Source organism: Hetaerina americana, unplaced genomic scaffold (assembly GCF_022747635.1).
Source record: "Hetaerina americana unplaced genomic scaffold, ioHetAmer1.1.p SCAF_13, whole genome shotgun sequence".
Classification (NCBI taxonomy): Eukaryota; Metazoa; Arthropoda; class Insecta; order Odonata; family Calopterygidae; genus Hetaerina; species Hetaerina americana.
In genome coordinates, this window is record NW_027286403.1 from 6,674,617 (window position 1) to 6,699,762 (window position 25,146).

The window sequence follows — 25,146 nt, forward strand, 5'->3', positions numbered from 1 at the left end:
CTGAACATCTGTGATTTAAAACTAATCATGTTATCAATCAATGGCTGGGACTGTTCAAAATCATCAGGATATTATGCTGTGCCAATTAATAAATTTCTGTTAACCTTTTCAAGTAGATTGGAGGATTTATCTTCTTATATATCAACCAATCTTTATTCATCAAAGAGAAGCACTTGCCACTATAGATATTGTCAAAATAAAAACATAAATACATATATTTATCACTATAGTGAAGTAATACGCATGTATTATAATTTCACTCTTAAGAAGTCCAGTTCAAAATATTCACTTAAAGAATATAAGGGGTTTGAAATCAACCTATCCTCAATTTCATTTTGAACCTTTTACAACTAGTCTGTCTTGTAGTATGGGGAAGTTTGTTGTAGAAATTTAAGGCAAGGTTATCTGATTGGTTGAATGATTTGGACAATCAGCATTGGGTTATGTCTGACATATTTCTTGACCTTGTATTATGACTGTGTATATTGATTCTTAGTACATAGTTATTTACAGATTCTTTTGTATGAGTTAAGCACTAGTAAATGTATATGGGAAAGACCGTCATAACTCCTAGCCTGGCCAATAGTGGACGACAGTGGTCATGGTGGCTATAGCTGGTTATAATCCTGCTTTCTTTTGTAACATAAGCAGAGCTTTTGTGTCACTTGCATGTCCCAAAGCCTTAGGCCATAACCTAAGTGACTTTGAAAGAAGGCAAAATAGGCAAGTCTAAAATGTTCTTCAGGAACACAGCTTTTAAGTCTCTTGATTAGAAAGAGGTTCTTGGAAAGTTTTTTGGAGATTGGTGGTACATGACTTTTACTGGAAAGATTAGGGTTAATAAAAAAACCTAGGAGCATGATTGAGCTTTGAGCTTTACCAGCACTTGTAACATCACATAGAAGATATTGTGTTTTTTCACAATTTAAATATAGTTTATTAGCTGAGAAACAGTCACTAGCTTGTTGTTCCACGTCTTTCAGGGCCTAGGGGCCTTTTAGGGCCTAGTAGACATGGTCACATCTCAGAGTGATGCTGCTGCCATAAAGATTGATTTAATGTTTCCCTGCCCAGTATATCTCCTATTACTATTAATCTTATGTAAACTAAAAGTTCCTCCTTATGATAAAACCATTAAATTCACTCTTTGATTCATCAAATTATAGCTGCTGGCTAGGGGCAAAGTTTGTTTTTAGAAAGGAAAATGAATGTTCAAAACAGATATAAATAGAAATTTAATGTATTATTATTATTATTAAAAATACACATGTGCTAATAGACATTGTCAGGTGGCACACAAGTCCCAAATAATTGCAAAAGATGGTACATAAAACCAGACTTCAAAACACAAATCTCTTTAACAAAACAAGTGAATCCCCATCCCATTTACATCCATTAATCAGCAAGAAAAAAAAAGATAAATTAAAAATAAAATTAAGCTATTACATATAATACATTACACCACACATCAATCAAATTATTACATATATGCCTTACATCTATTCTTAAAAGTATAGACTCTGTTAGGAAAGGGCTCGAATATTTTTGCAGGTAAGGTGTTCCACTCAACAATTGTTCTATTTAGAAAAGAAAATTTTTTTTATTTGTTCTCTGTGCCCGGCATTTTACCTTAAATTTGTGATCATTTCTGCCTATAAAATTTGGGTTCCTCGCCTCTTTCCTAAGATCTGCCCAAGCTTTCTCCCCCTTCAGAATTCGGAACATTCCACAAAGTCTGCTTACTTTCCTTCTAGTTTCTAGAGGTTCCCAGCCCAGCGTTTCTAGCATGTCAGACACACTCTCCATCCTCCTATGCTTCCCCAGAACATATCGGGCAGCCTTTCTTTGCACCTTTTCCAGTTTTTTAATCTGACCTTCTTCATGAGGGTCCCATACAAGAGAAGCATACTCTAAAATTGGTCTTACTAGGGTCTGATAAGCCTTCTCCTTGGTTGCTCTAACGCTCCCTTTGAGGTTTCTCATTACCCAATTAAGAGTTTTGAAAGCTTTCTTATAGATGTACTACACATTTAGCCCCCACCCTAAGTCCTTAGTTAAATATACACCTAAGTATTTGACAGTATCACTTCTAGGAATGACATTTTCTGAGAATTTATATTCCCTATTGTTTCCATTTACCTTATTGCTAAAAGTGATGGATTTGCATTTTCTAACATTAATATCCATCCTATTTTTTGTCACCCAATCTGCCACCATTTTATTAATGTCCCTTTGAAGTTTGTCACGGTCTCTGTCATTTTCGACTTTCCTGTAGATAATACAGTCATCTGCAAAAAGTCTAATCTGAGAATTAATATTTATTGGGAGATCATTTATATATATTAAAAACAAGAGCGGGCCAAGTACGCTTCCTTGTGGGACTCCTGATGTTACCCTTGCTTTTTCAGAATACACTTCTCCTAATTTGACCCTTTGTGTTCGACCGTTCCATGAAATTTCTGACCCAAGAGATCACTCTTCCATCTGTGTGTAGTGGCAATTGGCCCATCTTAAGCATTAAGCGATCGTGGTCAACTTTGTCAAAGGCTTTTGACAGGTCGACTATTATAGCATCCACCTCTATTCCCGCATCCATAGAGTCGAACATTTCTTGGCAGAACCCTAATAGCTGAGTTTTGCAAGAGTGCCCTTTTCTAAAACCATATTGGCGACTATACAACCAATTCTCACTCTCCCACAAGTCCCAGAGATAATCAGCCATTATCTTTTCTAATAGCTTGCATACAACTGATGTCAAGCTTACCGGTCTATAATTATCAACTAGTGCCTTATCTCCTCCTTTGAAAATTGGCGCAACGTATGCCTCCTTCCAAGCATTTGGCAGGGCATTATTGTTTAAGGTAACATTGAATAAATGATTTATATAATTTGAAACTACACTACCACCCAATTTAAGCAAGTCAATTGAGATACCACCATCTGGCCCTTTTGATTTATTTGCCCTCATTTTCATAATTTTTTACACATTTCTGTGCTCGTCGTTTTAATACTTTTGGTATTTAATATTTTTTCGCCTCCTTGTTGACTCGGAGATGAATCTACAGGATCCTTTTTATTTACCATAACCTTAAATACACTTGCATACCAATTATTAAACGTATTAGCCTTTTCCTTATCATCAACGATTAGTGTCCCATCCTCTTTTTTTAAAGCTGTTATGTTTTCCCTGTTGTCTTTCCTCCTCCGGAGGTACTTTTAAAATTTATTTCCATTATCTATCCCGATTATTTTCTGTAGAAAACTATCTTTGGCTATTTTCTTTTCTCTATTCAATTCACGAACTAATTTTTTGTAAATTATGAGCCATTCCGAGCTCTCGTTCCGTTTTTTGTGAATCACTCTGTTTTTTCTTCAAGGATCTAATTTTGCGGTTGTAGAACTCTGGATCAGTATTTTCTTTAAGAATTTTTTTTGGGACAAATTTATTTAATCCCTCCTCCATTATCCCCTTAAATGTTTTCCAGATTTCTTCTACATTCTGCCCACCACTTACCCATTGCGAATACTTTTCCCTTAAAAAGGTCTGGAAACCTTCCCTATCACCACGTTTATATTGCCAAACTATCTTTTTGTTTACTAGCCCCTTATACTGAGCCCTCTCCCAGTTTAGATACATACGCACAGCTGAATGGTCACTTATTCCCAGAAGGACATCGACTTCCCCTACCCACTTTTTCGGTCTCACAAGTATGACGTCGAGGATGTTTCCCCCGCGCGTGGGTTTTTCCACCATCTGTACAAAACCCTCCTCGTTTATAAGACGACTAACGAATTCTTGGGCCTTCCCACCCCCCACCGTGACCTCGTCTGCCGACCATTGAATACCTGGAAGGTTCAAGTCCCCCGCTATGAGGGTGTGATCCTCAGGGTTAGCCGAGCATATGTCTGCTAATACCTCGACTGCGTACATCCCTTCGTTGGGGCTTCTGTACATAGCAACTATTTTTAAAATTTTCCCTCCATTCCTACCTTTAACATGAACACACATCATCTCACAATCATTTCTTACCCATTCAAATGTACTTATTAGGTTTTTATCAACACATATGAATATCCCCCCTCCACGACCATCCCTATCCCTTCTGTAAACTGCCAAATTTTGGGGAAAAATCTCGTTTGACATAATATGATCACTTAGCCACGACTCCGTACCTATCACAATATCCGGATTACATGCATCAACTAACGTCTCGAAATGGCATACTTTATTTAGAATACTTTGGCAGTTTACCTGCAAAACTATTAAGCCCTTACCTTCCTTTCCTTCGGTATTGCGAGGTCCACCTCTTGTGCCCATTACAGGTTTCCCTGCTCACTGAGCTTTAATGCGACATTTTTAAACAGATTTGACAAAACCAGGGATCCCTTCCTGTTTAAATGCACTCCATCGCGGCCCAAGTGCCTATCACCGACCCAACAATTCGGGTCCACAAATGTCAGACTTTGTTGCACGCAAACCCGCTCTATTCCTTCGTTTATGGCGTCAATTCTCTTCCAATGTATGTCCCTTCTACGAAGAATTCCACTAATAACAATTTGAGCACTTTTGAACTTATTTTTGGCCGAGGTCGCCAAATCCCAAATAAAACCGATTAGATGGTCTTCTGACTTAGCACTTTTTACGTCATTTGTCCCTACGTGAATTATGACAACACTTTCATCACCATCACTAGCCATATTAGCTATTTTATTGTCCAATTGTTCCACTCTTATCCCCGGAAAACACTGAACGCCTTCATTGATACTTTCGCCACAATCTCCGACGAAACGTATTATGGAATCACCAAATATTTTCACTTTGGGTGGCCCTGGATCACCAAGAGACGTCCCCTCCCCTGAAACTATGACCTCCCTCATCGGAAGCACTTCCCTCTTCGGTCTCACATTTATCCTATCCTTCCTTCCATCTCCTCGCTGCTTTGGCTGCTCTCTCCGTAGGATGCTTTCCCGTATTCCTCCAGCCCGATCGGCATCCGCGTCATATGAGCTCATTCCACTTCTGGTCGGCCTTAAATCTTCCAGTTTCCTCTTATCACACCTTCGGACAAAGTGGAGATCATCTTCGATTTGCTGTTTCACCCGCCACCTCATCTCAGTTAATGATGCTTTCAGTTCCTCATTTTCAGCGGAAAGACTGAAAATTGTCTTACGAGCGATGTTTAAATCCGCTTGCAGCTTTTCAATTACCTCCTCTTTTTCTTCTAAACCTCTTCGATTCTTCTGACTTTCACACTTACTGCACTGCCAATTATCACTCACGCAATCCTCCAGTTTACTCTTAGAGTAATTAAAGTGGTACCAAGAGCAACACCCACTACACTGGACTCCATTTCTCAATTTTCTATGGCAAATAATACACTTTACATCCACCGCCATGCCCTTTCCCATTTCGCCCAAGGGAGTGTGCCTTCTAGCGGTCACTAATCCTCTCGAGCGGTCGCTAATGCGCTGCTTGAAAACACGTCCGTCTCCCTTGAGGGTCCGTGAGTGAGTGACTTTAAGGTTTTATGCATTTATTAGTAATGCAATATTTTCTTGTTATTTGTCAAAAGTTCAAAATATTTTTGGGCAACACAAAATTTAAGTAGCAAACATTTAAAGTTTTTTATGATTTTTTCCTCACATTACCCAATCTACTTCATTGAAGACAGGCCATCAGGAAATCTGGTAATGGATATTAGGTCCTTGGGTAAAAAATGAGGACAGACCATCATCATCTGCTTCATATTCTTGGCAAATATATTTCAGTGAGAAACATATTTGATGTGCTTATTCCTGTTAAGAATGATGATCATGTATACACATCTACAGGTGATTTGCCTTGTATCAGAATAAATCAATTTAACATGACTGCATGAGAGTTGAATCATAAAAGGCATTGTTTTTTTGCCATCTACTGAATGTAATATACATTGTGGTTGCAGTGTTTTGAATTTGCATTCATTTGCATGCATTTCATGTTTTCTACTTGTAGCCATACAAATTATTGAAAAATACTATTATTAATTAAAAGAAGGGTATTGGGAATGATTAACAGAAGACTTAGTGTATTGATGGCGTGTAATCATTTTTTTTCTATGATTCAAAATGGCCTACCAATTACAGCAATCAATGTGAGGGGTGTATGATGAATGAAGTTAGATCTCAGCTAATATTTACTCCAATGCTAGGCAAATTGTACTTATTCTTGTTCAGAATGATGTCTATGTATACATATCTTCAGGTGGTTAGCCTTTTATCAAAATACTTAAAAGAGGTCATAGTATATTAATGATGTATAATCACTGTTTTTCTCTCATTCAAAATGGCCAACCAGTTACAACTATAATTGTGAAGGTTGGTAAGATGAATGAGGCTAGGTCTGTTAATATTAAGTCCAATGCCATGGAAAATCCACATCTGATGGTAAGGAGACCATTCTTTTCCTGCATGGAATGACGAGCACTACGTATTCTTTCATTGAATTTTGTTTTAGATATTACTAGTTTCAACATATAGAGATTATCTTTTGGTGGGCATCTATGACTTAAAATTAGTCATACCTGAATTATATCTCCGTGAAAGAATCCCTAGTTTTGTATTACATGAACATGATATTCTTAGTAATTTTACCTAAAATTATCAAATTTATTGTCCATTACCTCCTGCAATTTCCCTGGAAGGTCTATTAGGTACTCAAAAACAGCTGGGGCAATGCCAAGGGTGCCCAGAACACCTCTGGGAATTGAATTTGGACCTTCCAGTTAGCAACCCGGTGCTTTACCTACTGGTTTAACTTGCCCAAAAATGGCCATGTATTAAAGAAGTAGTTGGGGTTATTAACTTAGAATCAGTGAGGATGTCTTAATATATAATCACAGCATATTAGATGATCTCATTACTAATAATACATAATATCTCTGTGATATTTATTTACCCTTAATATAAGTTGATAAATTGCTGGAGGTTACTTGGAAGTTGTGAAATGAGATTCCAAAATATATTTGGTTTTAAGTAACAAAATATCTTATTTTCAGATGCTCCACCACCTCGCCCTTTGTGGCAAAACGTTAGAAGATTATTGAGAAGAGGGGGCCCTTTCAGCCATCCAGATTTTGATCCTACCTCTTGTAACTTTGAATTTGTGCAGAATGTTAAAGTGTTGGTGATTGGTGCTGGTGGCTTGGGATGTGAAATGTTGAAAGACCTCGCCTTAATGGGGTTTGCTAATTTGCACCTAATTGATATGGACACCATTGATTTGTCCAACCTCAATAGGCAGTTTTTGTTCAGGATGAATGATATAGGACGACCAAAAGCTGAAGTAGCTGCTGAGTACATCATGAGGAGGGTACGAGGCGTCAAAGTCACAGCGTATCCTTTTTATTTTTATATACATGATTTAAGTTTTCCATCAAATTATACTTGTTCCTTAAGATTTCTTTAGAGATTTTATGCACATTAGTTTTTATGCCAATTTTACTGTCTTTGTGAATTTTCAGTAGTATGAAGGATATTGTGCAGAATCTCTTTTTAAGTCTGGAATTGAATTCATGAATGGATCAATTATTCATGATTTGATAGAAGTTAATGGTTTTTACTTATGGCATGAATATTAGAATGGCTAAACACCCTGTAAAACTAGGGTCATCTTTGTCAAATCATGAAGTAAAAGTGCCATTTTTGTCTGCATTTTTTAAGATTTTTTGAAACTTTCTCTATCCATTTTCTCCATAAAAAATTCAACCAAATACAATTGTTTCGCAGAAAATTAATTTCAATGGGAAATGTGGATGTTAAAGGTTTTCTTAAAAAACAACACTGTGCTGTCTCCGAGGATGACTCCATTTTTAGCCATTACAGGAGAGTAAAAATTCCATGACAGTGAAATGCTTTGATGTAAAAAAAACATTAATTTAACTGCGTTTATGTTCATTTAAAAATGGAAAACTACTTAAAATGTCTCATCATAATTAGTCAGCATTGAATTATCCTGTAAAATATCTAAATGGTACAGCAAACATTTTATCGTTAACATACAGAAATTTTGAAGTAGTGCATCTTGCTTAGAGGAAATAAAATTATTTGGTTTCGGTCTACATTCTTAACCCACTTTGCCCGGTAGCCTACCTCCCATAACATGCGGAGGAAGGACAGGGTGGGGTGATCTCACAGTGCTTGAAACATTGCTTTGAATCATTGTATAAAAACCCAATAATCCTATGGTATTACATCTAGGTTAAATATTTTTACTTTTTGAGCTCAGCAGTTATTCATATTGTTTTAATGGTGTTGATCAATAAAATTATAGTTTGGGAAAAGCTTTTGGATTTATTAGTGTACTCCTTTTTCTACATCACATAACTATATATATGAGAAACTTTAATGTCAAGGATCTCATTATCATCTACTTGTCTGTTGCTTTGACCAAGAAATTTAGGCCAAAGAGTTTGTAAAGGAAGAAGGGGGGAGAGATTACCAAAGCCAGGATTAGCCTATACTCAAAGAAAAATTGTAAGAGGTGACATTGATTAACAAAATTTGTATGGTGTAATGCATTCAAGGGTTATCGTACACCTTTATCTATTAAAAATAAATTTTATCACTCATGGTAATGGAATCATTAGGGGCCTGGTAGATATAATTAATGATCATTTCATGTTTAAATAAAATGTGCCCAAATTGTTTGTTTGTAAATATGCTTCAAACTGCTCACTTTTGGATGGATACAAATTGGTACAGAGATTTTGAATAAAATGTGATAAGGAGCTACCAGGTTATTTGTTAAATTAACACCCAATCTTAGTGTTATCAGCCATGTTCTTGTCTTGTTAAAAGAATAAACTTTTTACTCCTTAAATAATATTTTAATCAACCTGCGAATTGTTAATCATAATAATTTGAATATCTAATGTTCATACGCTTTCCTAGCGATCTAATTAATGTGTTGTAACTCAGACTGTAAAAATTTGGGTAAATCTAAAATACTCGCATTGGTAGGTATAATGGTAGAGGCAGAGAAATACAGCAAATCTTGGAAATTTCATGCAGTACTCTGTGAAATTCTAGAATTCATTGGTTTTCTTCCATTATAAATGTAAGCAAACAAATATCCCTTATTATTAGAACTTTATTAATTGCATTTCAAGATAAGTATCATGCAAATACAGGTATAACCAAAGCCTGGTTTCTGTGAGAATGATTTTTTCAGAGTGTTAGGAAATACCTAGTTATCTTAATTCTGTAATCATAGTATGCCATTTATTGTGCCTTCTTGCAGGGATGCTGTGATATTTTTTGTGTTTACATGATGTAACTAACAACAAACATTTGCAAAGAAGATTTTCATTGTGCTTAAATTCAGAAACTGCTAAAGCAAAATAGTATGGTCCTGGGCAGTGGCTGCTTATGCTACATACAGTGTGCATGTATATAAGTCAAGGCATTTTTAACTCGGGGTACTGCCTTTATAAGAATATACAAAATAACTTAAAGAAATTTAAAGTTTAATTTCTGCTTAATTATGATGAAATATTTTATGGTGGGTTGTAAAACCATGTAAGATGACCTTGGTAGTTGGTTCTTCCAAATTAATCTATGTTTACTGCTATTAAAGGTCATACATTGACAGCATTTTCCTTAATTTGAAAATAGATACCATAGTAAAATTGAAGACTTCGACCAAGAATTTTATCAGTCTTTTAGTATAATTTTATGTGGTTTGGACTCAATATCTGCCAGGAGATGGATAAATGGCATGTTATTGTCAATTCTGAATTGTGATGGTATGGACAATGCAATTGACGTATCATCGGTGATACCATTAGTAGATGGGGGGACAGAAGGTTTTAAAGGAAATTGCAGAGTCATTTTACCTGGAATTTCACCTTGTGTAGACTGCACAATTGGTCTATATCCACCAAAGGTATTTATGAATTTTATCATCTCACCATTTTCTCTTGAGTTACAGATTTTATGACATTGTATATTCAGTGTTGTTTCAATTCAAATTTAAAAAAATCTAGGTTCCTAGCAAAAATTTTGATGGACAAATTTAATCTCATTAAAGTATCTGTTGATTAATTCAGGAAATTGGTAAAGTATATATAAATATGGGTATATATAAATATGAGAGGTTGAATCATAAAAGGTATTGTTTTTTTGCCATCTACTAAAGAAATGTAGTATAAATTGTGGTTACAGTGTTTTGAATTTGCCTTCATTTTATGTTTTCATAAATATACAATAAATTCACATATAAATATGAGTATATATAAATATGTTTGCATGTTTTGTAGATTTCACAAGGATGTACATTCCAGAATGAGGAAATCAACTCTCAGTTTCCCAGGAGCATATACTGATTTTACATCCACATAATGCCGCGCAAGCCACCGCAAGGGCATGTGGTGGGGGGGTGTTAGGGTTATATATATATGTTCATCCATGTTAATATATATATATATATATATATATATATATATATATATATATATATATATATATATATATTAATGAAAACACAGTAATCAACCCTAAGGTCGGTGTGGTAGGTGATGGTAGAGCTCACCCTAAGCTGGTGTGAAATTCACCCATCAGGGTAGGGGGGCCAGTGCCTTTCCCTGTGCTGGTAATGGTTTCCCAGGAAGATCTGGCCCCTGAAAAATCACATAGCTTGGGTGAAGCTGAGGGTTCTCAGAGAGGCTTATCCAGGAATCAAACCCAGGCCCTCCAGTCAGTAGTCCAACGCTCTAATCCTGGACTAATGCGACCCCTATGTTATATATGGGATAGGAACATACATAAAAAACAAACACAGGAATGGTGGGGAATCAAGCAGATCACAAGCGTGAAAAAGGGTCCTTGACCTGGACTTGAACCATCCCTCTAAAACTTTAAGTAGTTCCGCAGGAATATTGTCCACCCCCACAGCCTAATTTGATGTCATTTCTCTGATTACCCTTTCCATCTCATCGTTGAGTGTACCTGGACCTAAGGAATCTTGATCCATGTCTAATTCTCTTTCAATATCTAAGTTTACTGGTCAAAGTTCTTTACCATACAGTTCTTCTATATATTCCTTCCATCTCCCTTGGACCTTTTCTGGTTAAATCAATGTTTTTCTGGAATTATCTTGAATTGGTACACAAGAGTTTCCCGTCTTACTTTCTGATAGTGTTTTAGCCTTCTTGTATAGTGAGCCAGTTCACCCTTTCTCTGCAAACTTTCCATATCTTTGCTCTGCATCTTCGACCATGCATTTTTTGCTCTCTTTGTTGCCATTATCAATTAATTATTAACTCTTTGTACTTCCTTCTACCTAACTCCATATTTACATTCTTCCATTTCCTTCTCTCATATATCTTTCTTATCGCCTAATTCTTGATCCATGGTTCTTTCGAATATATATCTCGTATAAAAACATTAAAAGTTTTGTTCATTTTAATAATCCTGCCAAGTCATCCTATATTTTAGTGAGGTTTATATAGGTTTGTTATACATTTAAGGAGTACTAACTAGCCCATTAATATGTAATGCAGTTCTTTGGAGTTTTCATTCTCTCATTTACTCTTCCATAAGAAAATGTTTTCTTCCACTTGGTCCAATAATTATTTTAGTCTGTAATTTTAGGGCATTTGTTTATTCAGTGGGTATTGACTGAAGGGCCTGTATTTGATTTGTGGGGATGCCTCTGGGCATCCTCAGCTTCACCTAAGCCGTTGATTTTTCGGGTACCAGGACTTCCTGGGAAACCAAATAGGGCACAGAGAAAGGAACTTGCCCTCTATCCCTGTAAATTTCGCATGCTGTTGGGCTTAGTACTTGGTGAGCTCTACCCTCCCCTATCCAAATGACATTAGGGTTCTTTAGTATGGTTTTTCCACAATTATTCTAAATTTTAAACTAATGACCATGGTGACTGTCCATATAACTTTTTATGACAAAAATTGTTTTTCTATTTGCTCCAGGTACATTTGTGCACAATTGGAGCAACTGAAATCATGTATTGATCATGTATAACTGTATTGATCATTTAAAGCCACCTAAAATATTTGGATATTTCAGGATATATTCAAATAGTCAAATTACCCTCCCATTCCCACCCTCCCCCTCATGAAAAAAACATGAGGGAATAACTAACTCCTCTTCCACTCCAAGAGGATTACATAATTAAATGGTGACGGTATATTAGTAACTGTTTCAATAGCTCATTGCAATCTTCTTTCTTAAAAAATGATTTACAGATTAGCATTTACACATGTGTACATTTCACTGTGGGATCTGCTTCATTATGGTGAAAAGTACCATAGTGCAAAAAGTTAATGCAAAACTCATTGGTGAGCGAATGCAGCAGTATGAACAGCATACAATCAAGTAAGATCTGGTGCTTTCCAGGTGTATTTGCTTGATGAAGTTTTCCCGGGTCTTACCCTGAGGACGATGCACGAGTTGGGCATCGAAACGTCTGCCAACATGGAACCCCAGACCCGGTGGAAGACCTGAGAAAACTTCATCAAGCATGCAATCAGTTCTATGAAAGTATGACAACAATGACAGGCTAATGTTGAAAAATTATTTCTCTGTTTAAACTTTGAAGAATTAATTTGTGCAATTTTAATACTTATTTTGATAATCAATTGCAATTTCATTGCATAAGATCTGTTCATAAAGATGAGATTGAATAAATATTTGATTTTATTGGTTACTCTGTAACAATGCTTATCGTCTTCAAAATACAGCCCTGGGCTGCCAATACAATGCCCCCAACATTATTTACAGCTTTCAAATGCCACTTGGAATGCTTATTTCTGGGTAGCCTTTAAGCCGGAGGTACAATTTCGTTGGATGAGTTCAGTAATTTCAAATTGGTGTCCTTTCGAGGTGGATTTCAACTTAGGAAATAGGAAGAAGTTTGGTGGAGCAAGATCCAGAGTGTTAGGTGGCTAGGGCATCACCAGTGTGCTGTATTTGGCCAAAAACTGTAACAATCAATGATTGTTACTGAGCATCGGTGTGTCATCATGATGAAAGAACCAAGACTTGTTTTTACGTACTTGTGGTCTCTTTCACAAAATAGCTGGTCTTAATCATCTCATAATCATTCATGATAAATAATCCCTACCCTAATAAAAAAATACGATCTACGTCACCTTCGAATTCAATAGCAAAATCTGAAATTTTTTTTGTGGTGGGGAAGATGGTTTGCTTTGGAAGATGGAAGCTTTGATTTCTATATCATAACCATAAAGCCAAATTCCGTCCCCTGCAAAGATTGTTTATAAGAATTTTACTTTTGCAAAGTAATACCCAAATGATACTCTTAATAATAGAAAATTTTTTTAAGAGTTACAAAGGGTGATGAAGGTTAATATAGATTCATTTATACATCATTTGAGTATTCTGTGATTTTAGTGATTTTATTACTTTTACTATGATGTTGGAGAATGATTTGTTCATGTTAGTTAGGAAAAACATCACCTAAAGGTGCCAATGAATTTAGCATTAATTTTTTCCTTAAATTTAAAAATGAGTCAAGCCTACACTAATAAATCTACCAAATAAAGGTTATGCGTTATTATTTTTCTTTTTATAATTTTTGAGCATATAAACTTAAAGAATACTAGCATTATGTTGGCTTGGAATTATGAGTAAATGGGCTGGACATGTGAACTTATTCGTTGTTACTTTATGAGATAGACTCCTGAAGTGACTGGGAGTGTTTAAATTTATAATAAATTACTAATTTTGTATCCATATTCTTCTCTCCAGACCACCTATCCATTATGCACTCTAGCAAATACTCCAAGACTCCCTGAGCATTGTGTGGAATACGTGAAACTGGTGCTTTGGCCAAAAGACAATCCATGGGGCAAAGATACTGCCTTGGATGGTGATGACCCTAATCATATTGGTTGGGTGTACGGGAAATCAGTGGAGAGAGCTCAAAATTATGGTAATTACTCATTTTGGTCTTTACGAGATTTGTTTTACATTTGTCACAAAAACATGTGACACTGAAAAAAGTGATGTAATTTACTTCCTTGATGATATCTAATGTATTTCTGAATGCTCATTTGCTTTCCTTTTACCAAATAGAGTAAGTATCAGTAGACAAATGTTTAAAAATTGTATGAAGTAAATCAATCCTAAAAAAGTGGACATAAAATGTTTAACTCTAATTCGGAGTAAAATTAATAGATTGAATAATCTTGCCTGTATATAAATATACTTAATGTCAACCTATTTCCTATGACATAAGTGCCAATAATGTGCTACTGATTAAACACAGCAGCCACTGCCATGGTTATACACTTGCACAAAAACATAGTAAGCATAAACATTCCATGGAATAATTTTCACCATCCAAGTTACCAATATTTTAGACATCTCATGAAACTGGCTCAAAGTAAATCATCTAAGTGGTCTGTATAAATTATTTCCTGTTAACTATTCCCTATTACAACTGTGGTCTTTATTTAGATCTTGTCTCCTGCATAAAGTTGCAACAACAGCTCTGCCAGGTACATAACCGCGAAAACATTAGTTTAGTATCAATGGAAATACTCATTATGTTTATGCAAGAAATATTACTGGAGGTGAGTTTATTTATGAACCAGACCACAAATAAATTAAGAAAGAGGCCTGTCATGTCTCGATCAAGGGACAACATATTCACTGCAACATTTAACTTGTGTTCTATGCCATGACAAAAAGGGAGGCTTCCATGGTCTGACAAAATAAAAATATCGTCAGCATATCCCACCTACTGTTCATTTTTCATGATACTGTTTTGCTTAATAGCTAGGCCAAAACTTTTGATTCTTGCTTAAAAATCCTCTAAAAAAGGAGGTAGGAGAATAGTACTCTAGAGCAACATTTGATAAGTTTTAATTAAAATTGAAGCTTTACTATTTTTTAAAACAGCCTCTCTCGTTTTTTTAAGGATCATGCTATTAGGTATCAATTCAGTCTGAATTCAGGATGTCTTTTGAGTGGGAAAAGTGGGAGTTGTATGAGAATTTTGCATCATGGGAACTTCATTCGTGCTCTAGAGGAATACAGCAATTTCAAAGTGTAAAAATCATTTGCCTTGATCGGAATTGACAGGGAAATTCCAGTCAAGTCAAGAAGGATTTTTACCCTTTGAAATTGTTGCAATGTAATGATCATCTTTGGATGACTCTATTAAGAGTTAACTGTCACAGCATCTCTGGCAGTTTCCTTGAAGTATAGAAGAGTTATGTAGGATATCAGGTTTTTTTATCAATGAAAATGTTGAATTTACTTGTTTCTTGGTGCAGCATGGATTCCTGGTAGATAGGGTATTATGTGGCTGATGGCAAGTCTGCTTTTGCCTTCACGTAAACCCTCTCAGCTTATGGGTTTATCCTCCATGAGATTTACCATGGACTATTCATTTAATTTTTTATAATAATATTAGTCCATTTCATCAGCTAATTTGGATTGTCTCTGCTATAATCTGAGTAAAATACATAGAAACTTAGAATGCCTCTTTCAGGTTTCATTCCAATCATCTCTTCATATTTTACATGATATGAATGCACTTTTAGATTATGTCATTGGCAATGCAAAATATATCAAGAGCTGTATTTAAATGCATCATCTATAGGATAATTGAAACAACCATGGGCAAGCACAAAATTATTTGAAGATTTTGGAAAAAAGTGTAAAAAATAATGGCACTAGAATAATTATGAATGAAACCTAACTGGTTAAGTTGTTATTAGGTATGAGTGCTGTAAATTACTGCTATTCATAAATGAGAAATATTTTGGATGATGAAAATATTGTAGATATCTGTGTTTATGGTGGGGATAGCAAGTGGAAAATGCACAACATTTTCAATTGACTTTATGATGTTTCAGTTTTATTTGTAATTTATATTTCATGTTAAATATATTATTTTTACATTTTTAAAATATTACCACCCACCCCCAGGATCAAGTGGTAAATGTTCCAGTTAGCAATAGTGATACTTAGTGTACTGTGGGTTGTGTGTGCCTTCTGCAAGGGTCAATGGTATTTCTGTGCAAAATTTATTTACCTAACCATATCTCTCTAATTTTACATGGAAATGCAATGATTTTTCTTTGATTTTGCAAATTCTTTCTATTGCAAAATTCAGTGAATAGTACGATGCAATTGCAAATTATGTATAAAAAATTTGTAAACCAAAGAGACAGCTTACTCTGTTTTAGAACATGAAGGACTCAGCCCTGGTTATTTTATTTTAGTACAGAAAAAGGGTTTGTACATGTATGTATGAAAAATTTGAAATAAGGATCAAACATGCTGTCATTACATAAATAAAGTTGATAGATATATTTGATGTGAGGCGTTCTGCTCCAAGTAACTGTTTTGGCCATTAGTGGTAGCTTCCATAGTTGTATTTGCAATTCTCCCATGGAAGTAGCACTTTTTTCAAAGAAACTTTCCTTGAGATGGATGCAATATTGTAAAAGCTGGGTTTTGCAAGCCATTTTGTTATTTCTTCCCAACTGTCTATACACATGTATGCCTTTTAGAGACACTTAAATCTTTTGGATGTTCTGCATTGCTTTATTATCCCAGGTAAAATATTCAGTCATATTAGTCAACTGTCATATTAGTCAACTGTCATATTGTGTATCTATTGTGAGCAGGAAGTGAACCACCATCTTTTGCAATGTTTTGAGTTTGTTGTGGCTGATATCAATGAGACCTACTCATTAGCATCAAATTCTGAAATGAGCCGTTCAGTTGTTTTGTATGTAAATTCCTAGCTATGAAACTCCTCTGTTATGTTATTATGGGGGTTAAAAGTATGGAAAACAAGGTGGCCAGATAATTTAATTTGAGGGAAAGTTTAAATTTCAAGACCCGGATAAAACTTGTGAGGTTATGTAGAAGTAGCCATGTTATGTTTATCCAAGAGGTGTGGTTCTCCTTTGAATGCCTGAATGCCTATCTTGCATGGCAGTGCAATGAAAATAAATATCCCAATGAAAATTTTATGCTGCTAAAGATACATCTTTTTGGGCAAGCATGCTGAAGCCCGCCATAAAATGACAACATTTTTTCATGTTACAATGTGAACACTTCATTCATATTACACTTTTAAATTCATTTTATGATCCTAAAATTCATCTGTAATCATGAGTAATACATCATCTGCAACCTTTCTTTTTGTTAGTTGTTGGTAATTGGAATTTTAGTTTCAATAATTGGGATAACATTATGTAATTTTACTATAGAAATTTTAACAACATTCCCAAAACATTCAAACCGAGAAAAACAGGAATTCTAAGAGGTAAAAATGAGGTATGACAGTGAATTTTAGGATTTTGCCGAAAGTGATTGATAATAAGGTAGCTTTTAGTGTTCATGTGGAGAGCATTTTGTAGCTTCATGCATCACTTATGTGTCAAAGAATTCATTAAGGAGTGAGTTATCTCTTTTGCTTTCTTTCCTTCTAAGACACTGACAGGCAAGTGGAAAAAATGTTTGGAAACAAAATGGCTCATCAGCTACAGTATGATGTGAAGTGAGTTTAACCGTCAAAATATCTATAATTATAAAATACATAGTGTTATCACTCTGTAACTGTAAAGGGAACTAATTTTGTTTGGATTTTGAATTTTCAGACATTTAAGTGTGCTACTGTTGGGATAATTTTGTATTTTCTCCAGTTGAGCGAAACAAGTGGTGGTTGTGAGAAAATTACCAAATCATATTTTTCAAACTTTAATGAAGCATAGAAAAGTTTCATCATTTCTATGTATAGTTTTTATTATTGAATATTCTCTATCAAATAAAATGACTTATGCCATTCCTGTTTTAATTATATATTTTTGTCATTTTCTTAAGGTATTGCTGGACTAAATTATCAGCTAGTTCAGGGGGTAGTTAAAAATATCATCCCTGCTGTGGCATCCACAAATTCAGTCATTGCATCTGTTTGCGTCAATGAGGCATTCAAAATAGTCAGTAATGCCTACATACCACTATCTAATCAATTGATTTACAATGATGTGGATGGCATTTACTGCTATTCATATTCCATGGAAATAAAGGTATTCCCATTGCCTGATATTTTTTGTCTTATTCTCAACTGGTTACTTCATTTGAAATACATGATTGTTTATATTTATTTAGTAATTGTGAAGTAATATTTTTCCTTATATCTACTAATTGCTAGGAGAGTTGCTTGGCATGCAGTATCCATGCCAAAGAAGTGGAAACAAAGCCAGATGCTACCCTAAGTGACCTAATTAAATTCCTTTGTGAATACCCAGGATATGAGTTTTTATCACCAGCTATAATGACAAATACTGGTGGAAGGATGAAAACTTTGTACATGCCTAATATACCCAGTATTGAAGCAGCAACAAGAGTCAATTTAGGGAAAACCCTTAGTGGTAAGTTGCTGGTTTCTCCTTAAGTTGCAGTGGATTCAAATGTGGTTAATTGTCTGCTACAGCATGTTGAAGGCACTATTCATTTTTTGTCTCCCAGTCATATTGATAGTAAGGGAAATTGTAACTTCCTATGCTTTAGGTTCAAGTCCTACCATATAGGTAGGCTCCTATGTTTGATCTTGGCCCAAAGATGCCCAATGATTTCCAAGCCTGGACTTATGGAGCAGGTCATTTTGTAGCGTGACTTGCTTAACTTCAGTGGGTTGCACCATGCAAGGAACACTCTCTTTCTTACTTCCTAGGTACAAACCATCTGATGCACTATCTAGATGGACTAGGGCTTTTAAATGCTTCAGTGGAAATGCTGGTTTAACTGTAACAGATAAGTTTTCTAGCTGAAGAGAGAGACAACAGAGTTGCAATTACTTCACAAGGAAAGGTTTCCCATGAAATAAACTGAATAACAGCCTTTCAAAAAAGTACGAAAGTTAGGCCCCTAGGGGGGCTATTTTAAAATAGAGGCTGAAGTCATTCCACCCGGTGGAGTTTTGTATCATCTCGTGGCGAAAATCCACCTTTTGTAATTTTGAGTTGGGGGTTCAGAGTCTTACCACTGGTTGGTGTGATCATTTTAGGTTGGAGTTTTATTAGTAATCAGAAGTTTCATATGCATGAAAATTATCACGTTCCCATGGTCCAAAAATGATATTGGTCAATGATGAACCTTCAGTTAGTAATGATAATAATGCATTTATTTTCCCGGAGATTTGGTGCATATTCACACACACACACACACAAATACAGGACATCAGATATAAACTGCACAATTTTAGAAAAATACAATATCTGTACATATACATAAATATGTATGCATACCAATACAATACTATATTCATATTATTTGGTTAAGTCAGAATCAATGTGTAGTGGCAATTCCAGATATTCAATTACAGAATGGAGCATTATTTTTTCATAGGTTGAACAGCTTTTTCTTGAAAACTGGTACTATTGTTTCACATTTGATTTCATGGGGAAGTTCACTGCAGAACCTTAAGCCCATTGCTTTGCACCCATGAGCAGTATTGTGTGTTCTGACAAATGGATTAACACTAGAATAAAATTCACCATCGTAAATGGATAGAAGGACCTATAAATTTACAGAATGTCCAATATCTCTTATGAGGAAGGAGAGGGAACTTTCTACCTAATTTGAAAATGTGTTCCTCCCAAGACATGTTTCTATGCAAGATAACTCTCAGGAATTGAATGCTGGAATTTCGGGGAATGCTTATACCTGCTGCATCTTCTGAGACTGGAGTGGAAACTTTGTTTTTATTAGTGAAATAAAGCAGGCTGGACTTGTTTAAACTGGGTTTTAGGAAATTAAGATGATACACAATTCATTGAAAATCTGTGCTACTTCAGCTGCTCTTTCTGTCAAACTGTCCACTGAGGAGGCTGACACAATAATATTTGTATCATCAACATACAATAATGGGGTTATTCCCTTAACAGACTTTATTTTATCTGGTAGATCATTAAATAAAAATAAAATGGGACCAAGTACAGAACCTTGGGGAACATGCAGTGTTACTTTTCTACCAGGAGAAGCAAATTTGGAGCCCTTTCTTGAGATCTCCACATGCTGATGCTGTGCACTTAGATATGATTCAATCCATTTGTAGGATGTGCCTCTTACACCATAAAATTTCAGTTTATACAAGAGTTTCGTGTTCTGTTCATCTGTTTTTAAGTCTCCCTTTCAATCCCTCGTCCCTCTCTGCGGGGGGAAATTCCTGCTACCTGCAACGTTGGGTCGCATTCCATTCCCTTTACAGACTCTTTGGGGGTAGAGTGTTTTGTGGTGCATTTTCATGTGGTAGTGATGTTTCAATTTCTTGCTTGTTGTGTCCTAGGTTCCGTGTTGTAGGATGGCTTTCGTGCTGCATCATGGGGTGCAGTTTTTTAGTTGTTTTGCGGTATATGTGTTTGCATGAGTATTGGATGAAGGGATTTTTGCATGAGTGTGTGCACTGCTGTGGGTGTGATTTTCCGTGTTGTTTTTTTGCATGTGGTATTTTTCCTTTTACGGTTGGTGACCAAACACCCCCCGCCACATGCCCTTGCGGCGGCTTGCGGGGTATTATGTAGATGTAGATGTAGATGAGTTGCTGATGACTCACGCAGTCAAAAGCTTTAGCGAAATCAAAAAATAATGCTCTAGGTTCAGTTCTATTATCCAAACCTCAAAGTATTGGATTCACCATGTGATACGTGGATGTTGTAATGGACCTAGTTTTTCTAAATCCATGTTGAGATTTGGAGAACAGGTTATGTATATACTTCAAGATACTGGATTACTGGTTCAGGATACTAGGCTGTTAGAAAACTATTTCAAATATTTTCCCCAACTGGTTCAACTGGAATATATATTGAACCAGTTGAACCGGTTTGTTCTCATTTACTAGAACCTCGAGGCCCATTAATTTATTATGTATGCACTGAATGTTTAAGTGCAAGACTCTCATATGACAGGTTATCCTCCTGGTGTTGGTTGCAGGTACGGCTTCAAGATAGAATAATTACCCACAAACACATTTTAGCCAAAAAGAGGGGTCACTGGGGGTTTTGCAAAAATCTTTGCGTGTTGATACCCAAAATGATGTATAATTTCGGTGCATTATCTTAACTTGTTCAATGTCTAAGTCAGTGGATCTCTGTGAGTTCGTCTTTCACATAGGCTACCTAATTGTTAACCGTTGTATTTGGTGTTTAGTTTCACCCATGGTAATGAGAACGATGAGGAATTTCTGAAAGGGGACATTCTTTTATAGATGTTCCTATGATCGGCGATTTACGGTGTCTACGTTTGTGGCTCACTGTAGCAAATTGTAACCACAGTGTTTTCAATTGAAAGTTGCATTGAAATCCACCTGACAAATTCTGTGTTCATTTTTGCTGGAAAATTCTGCACTGTCTTCACTACTCACAGTTTCTTAATTTTTATTACTGACACTGATGTCACTATCAAAAAAGGAACTTTTCTGCATCATCATCCATAAAAATCTTGCTCTTTTTTCTGGCCATTGCTTTGGGGTAGCATGAATACAAATGGCCTTGATTGCAAGCATCCAAGGCTGTAATGGCAGGAATACTGGCTGCAAACTAATGTGTATTATCAGGAGGCCACAACTTCATTCAGTAATTTTATCTTTTTTTGTTGATGTAGCAGCAAATAGGAAAATATGAAATGCAAATTTTTTGTGGCAGCAGAAAAGATTGTATTTTCTTTTGCATAGTAGCCAGTTCACTGAAAATGAATATATTGGGTGTCTTTCATTTACATTCAATGGATAGCACTCATGAAGTATTCAAAGTGAAATATTTTGTTTCCTTTATCTAAGGCTATGAATAGGTGCCTCAACAATACTTTATCAAATAGGAGGAGGATATGAGAGAAAGGAGACAAAATAAGCTAGTGCTGAATGTGCATTGGGTTCATAATAAATGAAGATGGTGCAATGAAAATACTTTGATACCATTTAGTTTATGCAAGAATAAAATATGCCCTGCAATATAGTAACAGCATCTGAACATGTACGAGGAAAACATAAAAGCAATAAAGAACATAAATTGTGAATCTATTTGACATTAATGCTCCTATAGAAGGTTCGAAAAAATATATGAGACTAGTGAAGTGCTGTCTTTGTAAGCCAACTGTGTAATTGTCACATATATGAATATAACCCCAAGGAAACTCACAAAGGAATTGGCACTGTGTAGGAAATGTGCGATTGAAGCTTCTCAACTGACACAGTCCACTGAAGTATTTTTTAGTATTTATTTTATTTTAGTACTCTGCAAGCCACTGCTAGGGTGTGTGGCAGGGGTCATTACCCACCAGATCACTTTTGACCCAGTAACCTTTTCCCTCCTAACATGGGGGGACAATATTTATTCCGATTCCTTATCATTCATGGGAAAAATTACACCTTAAATCTATCTGTTCTCCACTTTATATTTTGAATTTTATTGACATGATCTAGCCCATGGTTGTACAATGGGGCTAATAATACATTTTCAACGTCATTGCTAAAGAGACGTCTTTCCACTTAATGGAGGAGATTTAATCTGTAATGTAACCTTTGCTCCATGAGTGATTCCCAGCCTAGCTGCTCTAATATTTTGGATACGCTGATAAGTTTATCATATCTATGTTTTACAAATCTAGCTCCTCTATGCTGCATGCGATCCAATTTGGCAATCAATCCAACTTTGTGAGGATCCCATATACTAGCAACATATTCTAAATTAGGTCTACCCAGTGAGAGACAACACTTTAATCTAAAACAAGCTCTGCAGTGCTCAAATATTCTACCCACCACACGTGGATCTGTGGATCAATGAAGAAAACAATGAAAAGATGGTTCAAAACAGATCACTACACATATTTTGTCCTTTTCTTGCATTTATTTATCCATTGCAAAATCTAGTGTCAGTATAAGAGGATGACGGGAATAATAACAGTAACTTTTTACATTAAAAAAAAACCATAAACACAGTAATCAACCCGAAGGTCGGTTTAGTAGGTGATGGTAGAGATCATTCAGTACTAAGCCCTATACGGCGTGTGAAAATTCACACATCAGGGAAGGGGGGCCAGTTTCTTTCCCTGTGCCGGTTATGGTTTCCCAGGAAGACCTGGTACCCGAAAAATCACTTTAGCTTGGGTGGAGCTGCAGGTGCCCAGAGTGCCTTGCCTGGGAATCGAACCCGGGACCCTCCAGTCAGCTGTCCAATGCTCTACCCACTGGACTTCCGTGACCTTTTTTTTACATTACGGATGTAATTTTTTATCTAAGGGAGAGACTGTATTTTGCATGCATCTATGCATCTTTCGATAGATATTGAATTGACAGCTTTGGTGAGTATAAGTAACGAAATGTCTAAAGCTTCTTTCCAATTTGAGGAATAAATTGTGTGATGGAATGATGTTACGCATCAGTCATTACCATAGTTTAGCAATTTTTCAGAGTTTATATTATTTACAAAAAAGTCACATGAAAATTAATAAAGAGATGTCAATAGATATTAAAGAAATAAAACAAGTGAAGAGTAAAATGAACCCACTGGGACCCAAAAACATTCAGGAATATAAGGCAGAATACAGAAAAAGGATAAATATCATTAATGGGTGTGAGCAGAAAATAATAAAATTTAAGGGGAAAGATTCAATTACAATAAATTCAGACTAGTAAACAGAGGAAATGTGAAATGAAGAGAAAAATTGGCTGAAGACAAGTTTAGAGTTAATAAGGAAATTATATCTAAGAGAAACACTGAAAAAGCTTACTCCAAAACCTGAAGGAAATTTTTAATGAGGAAAAACCTTTGAGAAAAAAAATTGGAGAAGTAACTGTTAGTGAAGAAGAATTTGCATTGAGATGGAAAGAATTTTATGCATGGAAATTGCATTCAGGGCAATTAGGAAATGATATACTGGAAAAGAGCGAACAGTTCCAAATGAAGAGATTAGACAAATCATAACCATGACAGATTTTGATCTAACCCATGAGGAGTAAAACCATTGGAAAGCACCAGGACCAGATCTAAAATAGGAGACAGTAGCTCATGCAAAATAAGCACTTCATTTCATTAGCAGACAGTCAATATGCCAAACTTATTGATTTTTGAATGAAAAAGTAGACTGAAACAGTGAAAAGTTTTTACTGCCTAAACTAGATTTCAATGGATGATATTGTTGTGTGTTTGTTTTACTTTGTTCAGCCTAGCTTGATGCTGAAGTTTTCACCGGAATTTGTCATTCATTTTGGAAATCGTATTCTTGGGAAATGTTCTGACCCATGCAAATGTTCCACTCCTTACTCCTTTTTTGCCAGTGGGTCCCATTCACATATATAACTCAGTTTTTCTTTATTCACATTTTATGTTGGTAGAAACAAAACAATTAGTAGCTATCCATCACGCATTCCTAATTTTTGATTGTATATTCCTAATTACTACTAATCTAAGCATTTTTAAAGAACTGATGTTGACTCGCGTTATTGACATAAATTAGGCTTTTCACTATAAAGTTCACTCTTCATATCTCTCATGTGAAGAAGTTTTTATTAAAAATAAATTTCAGGATGAAAATAAAATTTATTACTGTTAGAAGAAATTTCCACCTTTTAGAAATAACAAGGAGGCCATACCGTTCCCTGGAACTCATATCTGATCCAAAGGAATGAAAGAGTTCCTAGATGAATTTCTTTGTCTTTTCAAATATACTTTCCATCATTTTGTATGCATAATAATGTTCTCTTAAAGTGTTGTGGTGAAGATGAAATTAAACCATTTTAATTTTCTATCTTTATTCAGAGCTGGGCCTGGGTCATGGAAGTGAAATTGTTGTGGCTGACAGGACATCACCTAAAGCAGTCACTTTTTCATTGAGATATAGTACACAGTAATGTGATTCACATTGGGATGTGAGACTGTTGAGGTATTTATTGTCTCATTATTGATCCTTCCATTTCTTTTATATAATATTTATTTTTAGTGTTTCTCAATAATTTGGTCAAAAGGCTCCTTAATTATCATTCCATTTATTTTATTTGAGATCTATTTTCAGTGCTGATGTATGTGAATATATTAGTTTATATCTGGTTTTAGGGTTTCTAGCTTGTCATTGAGCAGACCTCATTTTGTTTTTGTATTATGCATT

The 25,146-nt window shown here is 35.5% G+C and overlaps 1 protein-coding gene across 5 annotated transcripts in view; it reads left to right on the forward strand.

Moving 5' to 3' along the window:
• Positions 1-25,146, forward strand: part of LOC139686146 (NEDD8-activating enzyme E1 catalytic subunit-like) — a 31,391-nt gene that overhangs the window by 4,102 nt on the left and 2,143 nt on the right. For 4 of the 5 annotated variants that reach the window (XM_071583332.1, XM_071583329.1, XM_071583331.1 and 1 more), the window contains exons 3-8: positions 7,038-7,374; positions 9,655-9,925; positions 13,771-13,954; positions 17,869-18,074; positions 18,200-18,419; positions 24,801-24,924. In XM_071583332.1, coding sequence (XP_071439433.1) covers positions 7,038-7,374; positions 9,655-9,925; positions 13,771-13,954; positions 17,869-18,074; positions 18,200-18,419; positions 24,801-24,892 — 1,310 coding nt within the window. In that variant the 3' untranslated portion in view covers positions 24,893-24,924. Of the gene's footprint in view, positions 1-6,370; positions 6,427-7,037; positions 7,375-9,654; positions 9,926-13,770; positions 13,955-17,868; positions 18,075-18,199; positions 18,420-24,800; positions 24,925-25,146 lie in introns of those variants that run through there. The other variant, XM_071583333.1, reaches the window with a different exon arrangement.